The sequence below is a fragment of the Argiope bruennichi genome, chromosome 2 (assembly GCF_947563725.1).
Source record: "Argiope bruennichi chromosome 2, qqArgBrue1.1, whole genome shotgun sequence".
Lineage (NCBI taxonomy): Eukaryota > Metazoa > Arthropoda > Arachnida > Araneae > Araneidae > Argiope > Argiope bruennichi.
This window is the reverse complement of record NC_079152.1, coordinates 22066865-22081039: the sequence shown is the minus strand read 5'-3', so window position 1 is coordinate 22081039 and position 14175 is coordinate 22066865. Positions and strand designations below refer to the sequence as shown.

Below are 14175 nucleotides of genomic sequence, written 5' to 3'. Positions count from 1 at the left end.
CCTCAGACAGGGATTCAAAGGGATTTTTTCTGTGAGGAATAAAGACTAAAATGTCCAATTATTTATTCCTCACAGAAAAAATTCCTTTTTTTTTTAATCCCTGCCTGAGGGTGACCCTTGAAAAAGTTTTCAGGCCGGATTCTTATTTTATTTGGTTTAATTTTGTTACTTTTTTTCCTATTAACTAGGTTTTTATTACTATTGTGTATATATATATATAATATTATTTGTTGTGAAGCAGGATGCAGTTTGAAGACATTGAAGAAACTTTTAACTTCTTAAAATTCTTTTTAATCCATCAGGAAAAGCATGATTATTTACAAGCAGAGACGCGGGCAAGATGTCCGCCACAGTGCAGTACAAAAGCCGAAGTGGGGAAAAAAGGGGCCGAAATGAATTATCCCTCGCCTTATATAACCTTAGATTTTGATAGGGAAAATATTTCTTCACAGTGCTAATATCTTATTAAGATTCTGATAGGGATTTCTGACACATGTCAATCACATGTAAGGGAAACACAGGGATCTTTTAAGAAAGAATGTGCTGACTGGACATTTTTACCCCTTCACGCCGAGCGTGTGAAAGTATTGGCGTTTAGCTGACTAAGCAATTTTGTAAAGCTTCTCTTGAATTAATTAAGTAGAGAAAGTGGAATTGTATCATGAAATAAGAGAATATTTTAGAATGAATTTACTATGAGCTAACTTAAGATAAAATCTTGGAAATTAATTAAATTGAAATTAAAGTTGAAATATCATTACATATATATATATATATTGTGGCAGGATTTGAAATTTATGCTGATTTTTAATTAATTTCTATGTTAATAATATAGTATAGTATAACTGTCTTTTCTACCAACAATAGATTTTCTGAGTAATTACTAATGGGAAGAATGATTATTGTAAAAAACATTAATTCTGACATTTGATAGGGCAATATTCAATTTTGTAAAAAAGAGAAATTTTCATTTTTAATTGCTATTTTTTTCACCTTTGTTTCCGTTCATTCAGAAAATCTCTGAAAATTCAATTATTATTACAATTCTATTCCTCTTAATTTTTGGTAATTTTATGATTCTCTTTCTGTAATTTTTGGTAATTTTACAGTCAAAATCACCATCTGTTTTTAAAAATCTATTTTCTGTTTTGTATGATTGATGCTTATTATGTTAGAGATTGCAGTGCTTCTCCCCCCAGCCCTAATTTTTGCTGTATGTTAATATTAATATTAAGTCTAATTATGAAGAATGTAAACAATATCTTAATATACACATGCTTTTATAGACAACTTTATTACATGTGATGATTTTTTTTTTTATTTAACTAAGAATTAGATTTTTCATCTCATTTATAAATGTGTCAAGTATATCTTACCTCAAAAATCCTGATTTAGTATAGATCCAGAGAAAATGGATGAGCGGAACATGGAAGAAATTATATCAATCAATACTAGTGAATCCAACTGTAATGAAATTGAAGATTATAATAATTCTCCAGAAGAAATTATTCAAATTGAAAAACCAGAAGAATTTTCTTATAAAGATAGGTAATTTTTTTTTTTCATTTCTTTGTATCTTTTACAAATCATCTTAATGCTGGTGTTTGCCCTTAAAATATGAGAAACTACTATAAATCATATGACTTTCACTTATTTAATAGTATTTCTAATCAAATTGAATTCTAATAATGATTTGTATAGTTAAAAATTCATTATAGTATTTAATAAAACTATTTAATATAAGCCATGATTAAGAATTTTCAGTTAAGACTTGATTTGACTTTTTAAAATATATATTTTTATCTTTGAAAGAAAAAGTAACATACATTTTTATGCATTATCAAAGTATGAAACTGAAAATAGTAAATCATTAATTGTAAAATATGTTTTACATTACTAATTGAATAATATTTTAATTATTTTGCTCTTTAAAAATTCAAAAATACTTCTATTGAATCAACAGCTAGCTAGTAAAATATATTTTTGTCACTTGTATACATAATAGTTAGAGAAAGAAGGTGTTATAAAATCATTAAATACTAATTTTCAGGAAGACAAAAAAGAGACTATTAATACTTAGTTCTTTGTCCTTTAGAAAGATATTTTGGTTTTCTTTCTTATGTAAAGTTTGTAATAAATAAGTTTTTTATGTGTTAAAATAATTATTTTTTATTATTCCATAGTGTAGTCAACATTTGTGATTCTAAAAACGCATCAGGTTTTATGGATAGTAGAGAATTAAGATTTAGAGATCATGATAATACTTTGATTGAAAACCAGCATGAAAAAATTTCTTACAATAAACAATCCAGTAAGTTTTTTATTGTTATATTTCAGAATTTAATTTTAGTTTCTTATTATTTCAGGGTACAATGTTATTTCTGATAGTGATAAGTTTTTTTTAAGAGGTGAAACTTAAAAATAAAACATGATATCTTGAATTTCTATAAATAATAGAATTGCTCCCTTGTACTTCTTCTCATTAGATTTCATAGTTGAATGAATACATTTATGATATCTCTCTGTTTAAATTATGATGAGAGAACATGTGAATTCAAGACCATGCTAATTTTCTAAAATTGAGGTTTATGCTATTACCCAAACTACAAACCATCACTGTACAAGCGTCATGAGAGTGATGCAAAAGCAAAAGTTAATCTTGATTCTAAAAAGTGCTTTTTCTAAAAAAAAAAAAAAATGTTTTATGTACTTGCAATTTAATTAAACCTGATGTTATCTTGTGTATATAAATTTCTTAATTGTGAGATGTGTTTCTCTATTTTCATGAGATTTAATTATTCTGATAATTGTAGGTAACATATTTCTTAAGCAGTTTCTCCAATTTTTTTGTTTAGCTATGCAAATTTAGTTTTTTTTTTTTTTTTTTTTTTTTTGTGATTATCTTAGTTATCCTTTATTTCATTTTTTGGTTTCTTAACAGTTTTGAGCTTCTTTTATTCTCTGCATTTTGAAATAATTAATCTTTATCATTATTTTTCCCCTCATTAGTCAGAGGTAAATACAATAATTATAATAAATATTGGTAATAAACTCCTTAACCTATCATCTATATACCAGTAGTGGTTGGTTTAAATTTTATTAAATTTGTAGCTTGCTTCAAAAACTTTTTTATTATAATTTATATCTCAGTTAATTTATATAAAAATATTGAAACTAAAAATTATATTTTAACTAATTTTTTTTTAATTTGATTGGTAGCTTTTTAAAATGTTAAATATAACTAAAGCAAAGAGTTTCGTACTGATTTTTATGTAAAAATAAAACATATTGATATGTATTCTATCTTTAATTTTAGCCATCAAAATTGCAACAAAAATTCAGAAGCGTCAGAGCCCTTACTTCAATATGAAAAACAAAGTTAACCAACACTTAACTCCAAGTTTCTTCAGAAAAAATATCCCAAAATGGATTCCTCCAAGATCCCCTTATAATTTAATACAAGAAGATCTGTATCATGATCCATGGAAATTACTTATAGCAACAATTTGTCTTCAAAAAACAACAGGTACTATTATAATATAAATATGTTATATTAAAGCTCAAATCAGTTTATTATTGTCAAACTTATTAATTGCAAACATAGAATCTCTTAAATGACTAACTACTTTCTATACTATAGGAATTAATGTATTAAAATCTATTTTGCATGAAAAACTCAAATTGGAAGATGTAAACTGCATAGTATTTTTTTAATTTATCAAATTCTAAATAAAATAAAAAATGTCACATATGTCTTATAAAAAGTCAATTATTATCATGTTGTTTACAAATAAGAAAAATATATTTCCTAAGATTTCTTAGTCTGAGGGGTTCACCTTTTGTAAGAGAGAATGAATATGTTCTGACCTTTCCTGACCCTACCTTTAAGTTTAACCTCCCTTTCGCCTTCTGCTTGATATTTTCCTCCTTCAATAGCAAATGTAGAAACTCTCCATGCAGAACTATTTGCTTCTAGTATTATATGGACAGCAAGAACCCCTACATATTGGCCATGCATGGTGATCCCCATTACATGAGTGTGCTATGGCCCTTGGTTATTAAGTTGACTTATAGGTAGACCCTCAATGGTTAGTCTGTTAGAGATCAAGTGAAGTGTTTGTTCTGTGGGCTAGTGTTAAGAAAGGTCACTATCCCCAGAAAGGACTCTGAGTGTAAGTTCTGGCTAAAATTAGAATTCCAAGAACTTGTGGTTCCATCTCTTGTTGGAATCTGAGGTAGGTGGTGCTGTTGGATTAAAATATCATATAGACAGAACCAAATATGTTCCTGCCAATAGGCAACAAATTGAATCTAATAATTTCATGAATCAATAGTTTCCAAAATTAAATATTTTTTTCAATCTTTTATATTGTACATAAAGTTATCTAGTGTAGAAACTATATAAGCCATAGCTTATCACCTTTTCTAGTAGAAAATGCAATTTCTGGTGCACTTGATGAAATTAAATCAATTACAAAAATTTTGGTTTGTTAAAGTCATCTATACAAAGCAAATTTTAAGCATTAGATCTCTTTCAAAGGTATGTGTTACTGTTATCTACACATCACTTTGAATTCATCCAGAAGACTTATTTCCTAATGCATAATGAATCTGCCTTGAAATTAACTGCAGAGTTAAATAATCAGGGAGTGATCCATCTACATTAAATTTTAATTTGAAGAGATGGAATATAATATAATTTTATGTGCTGGAATTGCTTGAGAACATAAAAGGGGTTATATATATTTTCCTGTTAGAGTATATGTACCAAACTATTGTTTCAAAAATGCAAAAATTTCTTGTCTTATGCCCAGATTGAAAGACAAAATCAGACATGTAAGCATTAATTGCTAAGATAAAGAAAAGTGTATTATTTGCAGTGGGAGGCCACACTTCATTTTTCTGAAAATGTTTTGCATGTAAACTGGAAAAAGAAATGCTTTCTACAAAAATTCAAGAAATATTTCAAAACAAGACAAAAAAAAACTCGCTTTATATATCAGATTTCAACACCTGAGAATAGTTATGTTTCTGTGGTTAAAAAAAAAATCATGCTTTACACCATCAAATCAAACAAATCTAGGCATTTCTGTTGTTTCTCTTTCCAAGCTGTTCTGTTGTTCTCTTTCCAACTTCTCCTTCATAATTCCATCATCTGTGCCTGTAATTTGGTCCAAAAACTCTGTCAAATTTAATTATCATATTATTTAAATAACTTCTACCACTTTCACAATCCTCACCTTATATGAAGACCAAGGACTTATTCGTTTTATTACAGTTAGAAGAAAAAGCCTACAACCTGTCTAAAGCAAATAATTACAAGAAAGTGAAGGCACAATATAAATTTTGGAAAACTTTATCATTACAAGTTTCAAACTCATCTTCCATGCAAGGTGATGGATCTCCTTCTTCTGTACAAGCAATAAATACTATCACAATTTCTGAAAATTATGCTGTATTAACATCTGTAATCTCAAATTTGGAAGCCATGTCTAATGACAATCCCTTTACTAGTAATTATGAGAAAGAAAGTGTATTACCTTAAACTAAAATACTATTTATTGTGATCCACATGAAACTGTCTAAAAAATGCCTGCTATGGTGAACCATCTCTCAAAACTTTCTGCCAATTCTCCTTGTTTAGATAAGGCAGCTCTTAAGCAAAGATTTAAAAAGAGTGCCTTTCAGTAGATGGATTTTAAAAGCTTTTATAATAGTACATTACATACTTTTATATATAATAAATACATTAAACAACACACAATTAAATGTTTGCAATGATTTCCCCCAACTGTCATGATAATAAGGGGGGATAGCTTTTATTCTTGTTTTGGTATTATCAAATATTTTTGCAATATTGTAACATTTAGAAACTTTAATTTTTAATTTGGTATTACATGCTTTTTAACTTAGCCAAAATTACTTTTAACTTCAATTTTATCTGTATTTTTTTTGACCCTTTAAAAACATTTTAATAAAAATTTTAAATATATTTTTATCCCTACCATATTCTCGCATAGTGTAGAGATATCTGGCTCTTGCACTATTAAAATCAACAAAACGATCGATCCAATTTCTTATGAATATTTTTCTTTTGGAACTTGAAGTGATTGCTTACCTTGAAGTAATCATTTGCTTTTTTTAGGTAAATCAGTTAAAAGAATTTTGTCAGATTTTTTTACTAAGTTTCCTACACCTGAAGCAGCTATGACAGCACAACCATGTGATATTTCAAAAGTTTTGGAACCTCTTGGTTTGCAAGATAAAAAGGCAAAGATAATAATTCGCTTTTCAAGTAAGTTTTGTAAAAATGTTTGAACTGTGGAAACATACACAATTTTATTTTAGCTGCTCAGCTATGTTTTCTCCATTGTTTCTGCTATTTTAATAATGTGTTTCCTCTTCAGATCTATATAGTTGATTTACATAATTGTTATTGTATGCATTGAATATTCAACCATCCAGTGTTTCATTTAGTATCTAAATTATCAGAGTGATTATAATGATGTGCAAAGTAAGGTCTATTTTTTATGACTTCCAGTAAAACGTTACTTTAACATAAAAGACAAATTATTTTAATTTCTTTTAAAAACATTTTCTTATTTCAGTCATATTAATGCATGCAAACATTTCATTACTTTATAATTATATTTTTATTAACGAAGCAGTGATGGCTAAAGTTCATGCTTTGTTCTAAAAATCACAATCTTGCATCTAGTTAAAATATTGTTGACTTTTTTTCTTTTTCTTTTTTTTTTTGTATTTTAATTTGTATGATTTAGCAGTTGCTACATCTTAAAACATTATTTTGTTCTATTTTAGAATAACTTTAAAAAAACCTTTCCTTTTTAAACATTATTCTTCTAAGAACATTTTTATTTGAAGAATGTTTCTTTTTGTATAATGTTGAAATTCATAGTTGACATAAAGTTGTTGAAACAAAAATTATATGATTTGTAATGGTTACAAGTAATTCTCAGTTAACATCAGATTATTTGTAATAATTAATTAGTACACTGAAAAAAATACATAGTACTTATATATTACAGTTTACCACTGAAAAAAAAGGGTGGGGGGTGGGGGTAAAAACTTATGAAATTGCAGAGACATGATCTTTTATGATAACAGAGAGAAAAGTTCTTAAATTAGAAATTAATTAGTTCTTAAATTAGCCGTAATTTTTTTCCCATTGGGTAAGATTCCTGATTTGGAATGCAGTAATATTTAATTTGTATCTAGATTAGACTTTTTATTCTATGCAAAGAATTTTATGTATTATGTTTGAAAAATAAAAATTAAAAAAAAAAAAACTACTTTTGAAGATATGACTTTGAAAAAGGTCAAAGAGGAGATTATATCAATTTATTGGAGCTATCTATTTCTTTTTTTATAGAATTTTTATTAATTTATTGAATGGATTCCATTTGGAATTTAGCTGACAAAAGTCCTTTTAATTTAATCAAAATTTTGTAATAGGGAATGATCATAAGTCATTAATATTTTGCTTCTATTTTTATTTAGTGCAAAGTTATTGCAAAATAAATTTTAGTGTAATGCTTTTATTTGATGTTTTTTAGATGAATATATCAACAAAAGCTGGAAATATCCAATTGAACTGCATGGAATTGGAAAATATGGCAATGATTCTTACAGAATATTTTGTATAAATGAATGGAAACAAGTAAGTAATACACAAACACACACACATGTTAAATGTTAAAGGCAAATTATCCTAGTAATCACTACTTTATTTCAATTTCATCATAATCAAACAAAAGTTTTCATCTTTTAATCAGATTTATTTTCATTGTTGAAATTATGCCTGGGAACCTAATTAGCATACTATTTATACCAATGCTGAAAAGCGAAAGTATGGAAATATTTGTGAAGTTTTTATGTGTTTGAGGTGGACGCTATAGCTTAAAAAAAAAGCTCATCTAATAATTTTTGAGAATTAGGATTTTATATGACAATATTGCATTTCAAGTTTTTTGTAGTTACAGAAATAAGTCCTTCAAAGGTACAGGGAATATGAGAAACTCATTCAACTTTGAAATTAAAGACGATGTGGTTTTTAAGTTTCCATAAAAGTAGTTAGAAAAATTAATTGTAAATACATTACATATTGTATTTATTACAGTGTGTGTATATCTAAGGTAAAAGAAAGCAATTTTTTAATCTTAATATTTATATTGGAAAATGCATGTGTTGTCAAGCTTCATGGAGAAATGAAATTAGTTTGAATTTCATTACAGCATTAAAAACCTTGTTACAAATTGTGTTTTAAATAAAATTTAATAAAAATAACATTGAGCAGAAATGAAACTGATATAATTAAAAAGGTTATTTTTGAGTTTTAAGATGATGCAAGAACCATCTTTTCAGATAAGAGTTTTTGAAAATATAATCATCAGTTTCCATAATTAAGGCATAGCAATTACCCATTTGGAGAAAATTAAACCTGTTTATTACATGCTCGATTAAACTTCCTGTTTGAAATTTATTTCTTGAATTCTTTTACATCTTTTTTCCTCTGACCTTGGAGAAAAGATGAACCATCTCCTGAGTATTTCTAATGATATTAGGGGTACTCCATTAATCAACAAAAGTTGAACTCAATGCATCTATAAAAACATTTAATAAAGCAGTTCTTGATATTGAAGAGTATTTTTACTGGATTATGCTTCAAAGTAAACAGTTTTTTGCCATTGATCCTTTGGACAAATAGATAGTTTTAAATAAATTGATGCTTTGGAGGAAATTCAGAACAGCCAAACATTTTTCTTTTTATTTGAGAGACAAGTTGAGAGATGAAGTGCAGCAAAAGCAATTATCCCCCTCTAGAAAATAATTCACATTTCGTTATAAGATGAAGCAGCGGCTGAATTTTAAGCAAACTTAACATCATGTAACAATCTGAAACGTTTGTATGACAATTTGTCTGATTGTTTCCATTTGGCATTAAGTAATAAAAGCAATTTCTGTGATATATATATATATAATAGAGAGGGGGGAAGATAAAAAAAGATTGCCTGTGTTGGCACTCTGTAGACTAAATAATTTGACTCAGAGATATCTAATTCAGCACAAATATATTATGCAAGGTGATAGAAATGTGTATCTTGGGGCAATTTTTTTAAATTACATTTTTGTTGGCTTAACATTAAAGGAGATTTTCTGTTTTAACAATGCACTTCGAAAAGTATTATTGCTATTTAACTCTGTTTTAATTTTCGAAGTATTATACCAATAAGCCTATCAAAACATGGCTGTGACATGTTTTAAAGACTAGAAAAAAAGAAGTAGGATAAATGCATTACATGCAATAGCGAATATTTGAGAAAGGCCATGACAATATGAGGGAAAGTACTGATAATAATTTTCATTAATTTATGATCATTTTTATTGAACAGCTTACATTTAGAAATTGTATTTATTGTGTTCTGTTGTGTGTTGATTTTAAAAATGATGATTTTTTTTCCTAAGATAGGCCTTATGCCTTTATTGCATTTATGGACTATGATGCTGTGGTGCTATTTATTTCTGTTCCTTTTCTTAAAATATAATATTAAGATTATATAAATTTGGAATCTTTGAAAAAGTTTATAAAACTAAAAAAATCCCCCCTCCCTTCACTCTTTAATCAACATCTTACTCTACTTGGCTACTTATTTGTTATACAATTTTATTTATTTATTATTAGCGCTTTTGATGATCACTTGGCTCATGAGCAATATTGATTATATTTAATTTTAGCTTAATCGTTTAGATATAACTTGATATTCGTGATTCCTTCAAATTATCCAACAGTAAAAGTATGTTATTTTAATTATCTTACAAATGCTCTGTTTATTGCTTACTTGAACCTTTCTTATAAAGACAAATCTCATGACGCCATCGCGTTAGTAAAGACATATATGTCCGATCGTCTGAATTTTTCGATCCTTCTTTCCAAAATCCTTCTTCATTAGCTTTCAACAATGGAAGAAAATCATGCATCTAAATAGTTGATGAAGCTATGAAAATGGTTTGAATCTCAGTGCAGCAATCCATATATATAAAACGTTAACATACATGGCACTGAAATCACGCTTATTACTTACTGTAGAATGGCAACATTCAAATATCAACAAACCATTATAGAAATTTCAGACTATTTCATTCATACAATATTTTTACAGGTACATTAAATCCAACGTTTCTCTCAGCTAATTAATGGAACTGCAAAATATTATCAGAAATATTCTGGAGATATTTTGCCATTTCACCAAAAATGTATTCAGTCAGAAGAATTCAGTCATTTCAGATATTGGTGACAAATCATCTCAAAATGTTTCAATTTTATCGACCATATATTAATTTTAAATCTAACCATATCGTTATGACTACCTTATGGAAATTTAAATTCATATTTTCTAAAACAATTATCTTATAAAAATTATCTTTGTATTATCTTAAGTCTCTTAAAAATTATCTTTTTAATAATTTCATTTCGGCATAGTTTCCTATTTAAAAGGAATAATATTTTTAATCTTATTTGATACATTAACTGAAAAAATGTTTTTAAGTAGTATGAAGAGGGTTTCAAATTATACATCAAAACATTCAGTCGTATATTTTCAGATGTCATTAAATCAGTAGTAGGATTTTCACTTCCGTTTTTATTTTGTAATATATATACTTTTTAATTTAGAGTATACTGATTGAATTCATGTTTTTAAGTCGGATCAAATAACAAATTAATCTATTTAACAACCTAAAAAGTCGATAAATTGGGCGAACGAACTAGGCTGCTTGTGTAATACGTTGTAAGAAATTACTGAAATTCAGAAAAAATTTGGACGATTACTAAATTAATATCCTTAAAAGGACAATTTTTTTTTTTTTTATAATTTTAAAATGGTGAGAAAATTTATTTTTGTGCAATAATATTTTCCGAAGTTATTATGGCTTGAGTTCTGTTTAATTTTTAATTAATTAAAATTTCAAACAAATATTCCTGATTTTTGCGGCACTTTAAGGTTTACATGTGCCGAATTTGGTAAAGCAGCAACACAAATACACATTCTCTTTTATTATTAGTAGAAATTAAGAATACTTTTCATCATTTCTTCTTAATTTTTTTTTGTGTGTATTTAATAAATCTTTTTCCCTTCTCTCATTTGGTTCTCTTTGAGAATTTTCCTTTAAAAAAAATGCCTTTATTAGGTAGATTTCATTTTTTAAACTCATTGGAATCAAAAACAATTTGAAATTAAAGTGATTCCTATAATTTTTTAAATAAATTTTATATCATTAAGGAATGTGCATGTGTGTGTGTTTTTCTCTTCAACTGAATAAATTTCTGTGAATTCATTTTTAATCATTCTTTAAATTCCATATTTTCAAAGAAATGGTTAAATTTTCATCTCTGCTGATGTTTATATATTTGGATTTGCAATATATTTTCTTGTTTTAGGTAGATCCCAAAGACCATATGTTAGAAAAATATCATGAATGGCTGAAGACCACAATCAACTAGTGAATGCTATATTCCTATTTATTTGTATAGTTGTTTAAACATTTTAGGATTTTTAGTTGTAAATTGCATGTATATATTTTTTATCGCTTTTTAAAAAATGAAATAAAAATAAGTTCTGTATATATATTTGAATTATCCTTTGTTGGTTATAAATTTACTGCAGATGAGAAGTTTTGCATTGAAATATTTACTATTATTCATGCCAACAAAATGTTTAATTTTTAACATTACGTATTCTTGAATATGTTTAGATAAAACAATTCATTCTATAAATATTTGATTTTGTTATAAATACTTTTATGAACTGTGGGGAAATGTTGCTATTTTTTTTGCATATTGGACATAAATAATATTTTCTTAAAATTTAAAAATATAATTTTTATTTATTTAAATCAAATTTTTTATACCTTTATTGATCAAATGCTGCAAATATTTTTACTTTGGTAAAGATTTCCTTTAATGAAAATTATTTTTAAGTATAAAAAAAAAGGTGTCGTCTTTTTTGCAACCAATTTATGGGTATTTAGTAATTTCTGTTTAAATATTCCTATTGACTAAAAAATTAAAAGAAATTGATTTTATTACAATCATAAACCGTTGCGGAAATGTAAAATTATACAATAGGTTTCACAATAGATTAATTGCCCTTTTGGCAGGAATACTTCATAGGACTTTATCCTGGGGATCAGAAGTCTTCTGGATTTAGAAGAAAATTTTTCTGGGTTGGATTTTAAGCGTCATCGTTTGCTCAAGTTGTAAACAGTTCAAGATAACTCGAAATTCTTTCATTGGAGAGAACTTTCTGAAATGCCGAAGGGGGGATGCCAAAAAAAATACAATTCTATAATAATTGTTGTTTGCAAAAAAAAAGAAAGTTAACGGCAAAATAATAGAGAATGTTTGAAAACGGAAAATTATTCACAAACTTATTCTCAATGACTGTAATTTTCTATTCTGTTTATTTATTTTTTACACTTTTAAACCATAAACCATGACGCGAACGTAACGTCGCTATACACCTCACTCTTGTTGTTGTTGTAAATGGCGCTGCTGCAACAGCGCTTGTCATTGGTTACGGAACAGAGCAAAAATAACTTTTAAAAAATTGGGAGATATAAAGAGAATGTGGAGAGTGGAGGGAAAAAAATTATATAATAGGAATTCTGCAAAATCAGTCAAAGGAAGATGCCAGGCTTGGCAGAACAAGGAGAGAAATGAGATCCGAAAGGAACTGTGTTAATATATAATCTTTGTTTATATAAATAAGCCTTTGCATTTTTGAGTTATCGTGTTTATATATAAGCAATTGTACAGACCAACAGATGGTTAACTCATTGACAGATCTGATTCAAAATTTGATTGTTATTTACATTTTAGACGGTAAAACTGAGTCCCAAATTTCATTTATTACTAATTACATTTATAGTAATCTTGTTCTTGTGGTGAAAAACTTATAAGCCTGCTAACAGCTACGAAATACTGGCAATTGCTTCTGTCTTGCGGTCTTGTTACTCGGCTGCGAACCACAAGGTCCCAGGTTCTATACTCACTCATCCCAATCCGCCACAATGTCATCGATTTTCATAAAAATTGACAAAGTCGATAAAGTGGTTGTTGTTTGAAGACTGGTTTTTATTCGTTTTGCCAATTATTTTAAATATATGACTGATTTTTGATTTTTTAATATTTTTTTTTATATTTTGATTTTTTAATAGTTTTTCATTATTTTTAAATACGTCAAATAGAAACAAGAAAATGAGAACAAATTTTTTTATAAATATAATATTTTTTGTGAAACAAGAGATTTTCTAGTAAATTTGAACTAAACAACTAAACAATTAAAATTATTCTCCAAATTGTAACGCCACAAGTGTAAATTTCTTTGCACAAAAATTATAGGAAATAAAAAATGTATGAAATGGCCCAAAATAAAGGGAAAAAAATTGAAATGATAGTAAATTAGGAGTAAACGTTCTTAAATATACATTTTTTCATAAATTTTTTAATGAATTTTAATGTAACCTATAAATGAAAAAGTATTTTAACATTTCCAAAACTTTTGCCTTATTTCATTCATATTATTTGACACCATTAATGTAACTTTCTTGAAATTATCTCTATTGGATTTTGAGTTATCATTTTAATGGCAAGGCAATCTTTGAATAAAGATTTTCTTTAACTGAAAAGCATGATTCTTATGGTTCCGAGATACAATTTCCCATAAAGACAATTTTTTTTTCTACTTTTACAAGCGTTTCTTATTTTGTTCGACAATTTTTTTTTTTTTTTTTTCCTCCATCATTAAGCGTTTGCTTTTGGCAGAGAATGAAATCATCGATTAGTTCATTTTCAAATAATATCAATCTACTTAACATGTAATTTCCAATTCTCAACTTTAAACGTTTTATAATTGCTCATGCAACTTTATAGTTCTAATTAAACTGAAATATTAGAATAAATTATCCTAGTCTCAATGATTTTAACTCTACGAAAATGTTGTTTTGGAATTCCATAACATGTCATTAAAATATTCATTTGTTATTTGGGTTTTTCTGTATAGACCATTGATGCAACAATTGCCAAAACCTTTGCTCATTAATACTTGCACCCACCATCAATACCTTTCGAGTATTGACAACAGTAAAGAAATAATG

The 14175-nt window shown here is 27.0% G+C and overlaps 1 protein-coding gene across 4 annotated transcripts in view; it reads left to right on the top strand.

Annotated features, from left to right (window-relative positions):
* LOC129990877 (methyl-CpG-binding domain protein 4-like) overlaps nt 1-11645 on the top strand; it is an 86067-nt gene extending 74422 nt beyond the window's left edge. For 3 of the 4 annotated variants that reach the window (XM_056098187.1, XM_056098188.1, XM_056098190.1), the window contains 6 exons: nt 1396-1548; nt 2184-2311; nt 3317-3526; nt 6146-6295; nt 7578-7681; nt 11459-11645. In XM_056098187.1, the coding sequence (XP_055954162.1) occupies nt 1396-1548; nt 2184-2311; nt 3317-3526; nt 6146-6295; nt 7578-7681; nt 11459-11521 (808 nt within the window). In that variant the 3' untranslated portion in view covers nt 11522-11645. The remainder of the gene's footprint in view (nt 1-1395; nt 1549-2183; nt 2312-3316; nt 3527-6145; nt 6296-7577; nt 7682-11458) is intronic. The other variant, XM_056098191.1, reaches the window with a different exon arrangement.
* The last annotated feature ends 2530 nt before the right edge of the window (nt 11646-14175 follow it).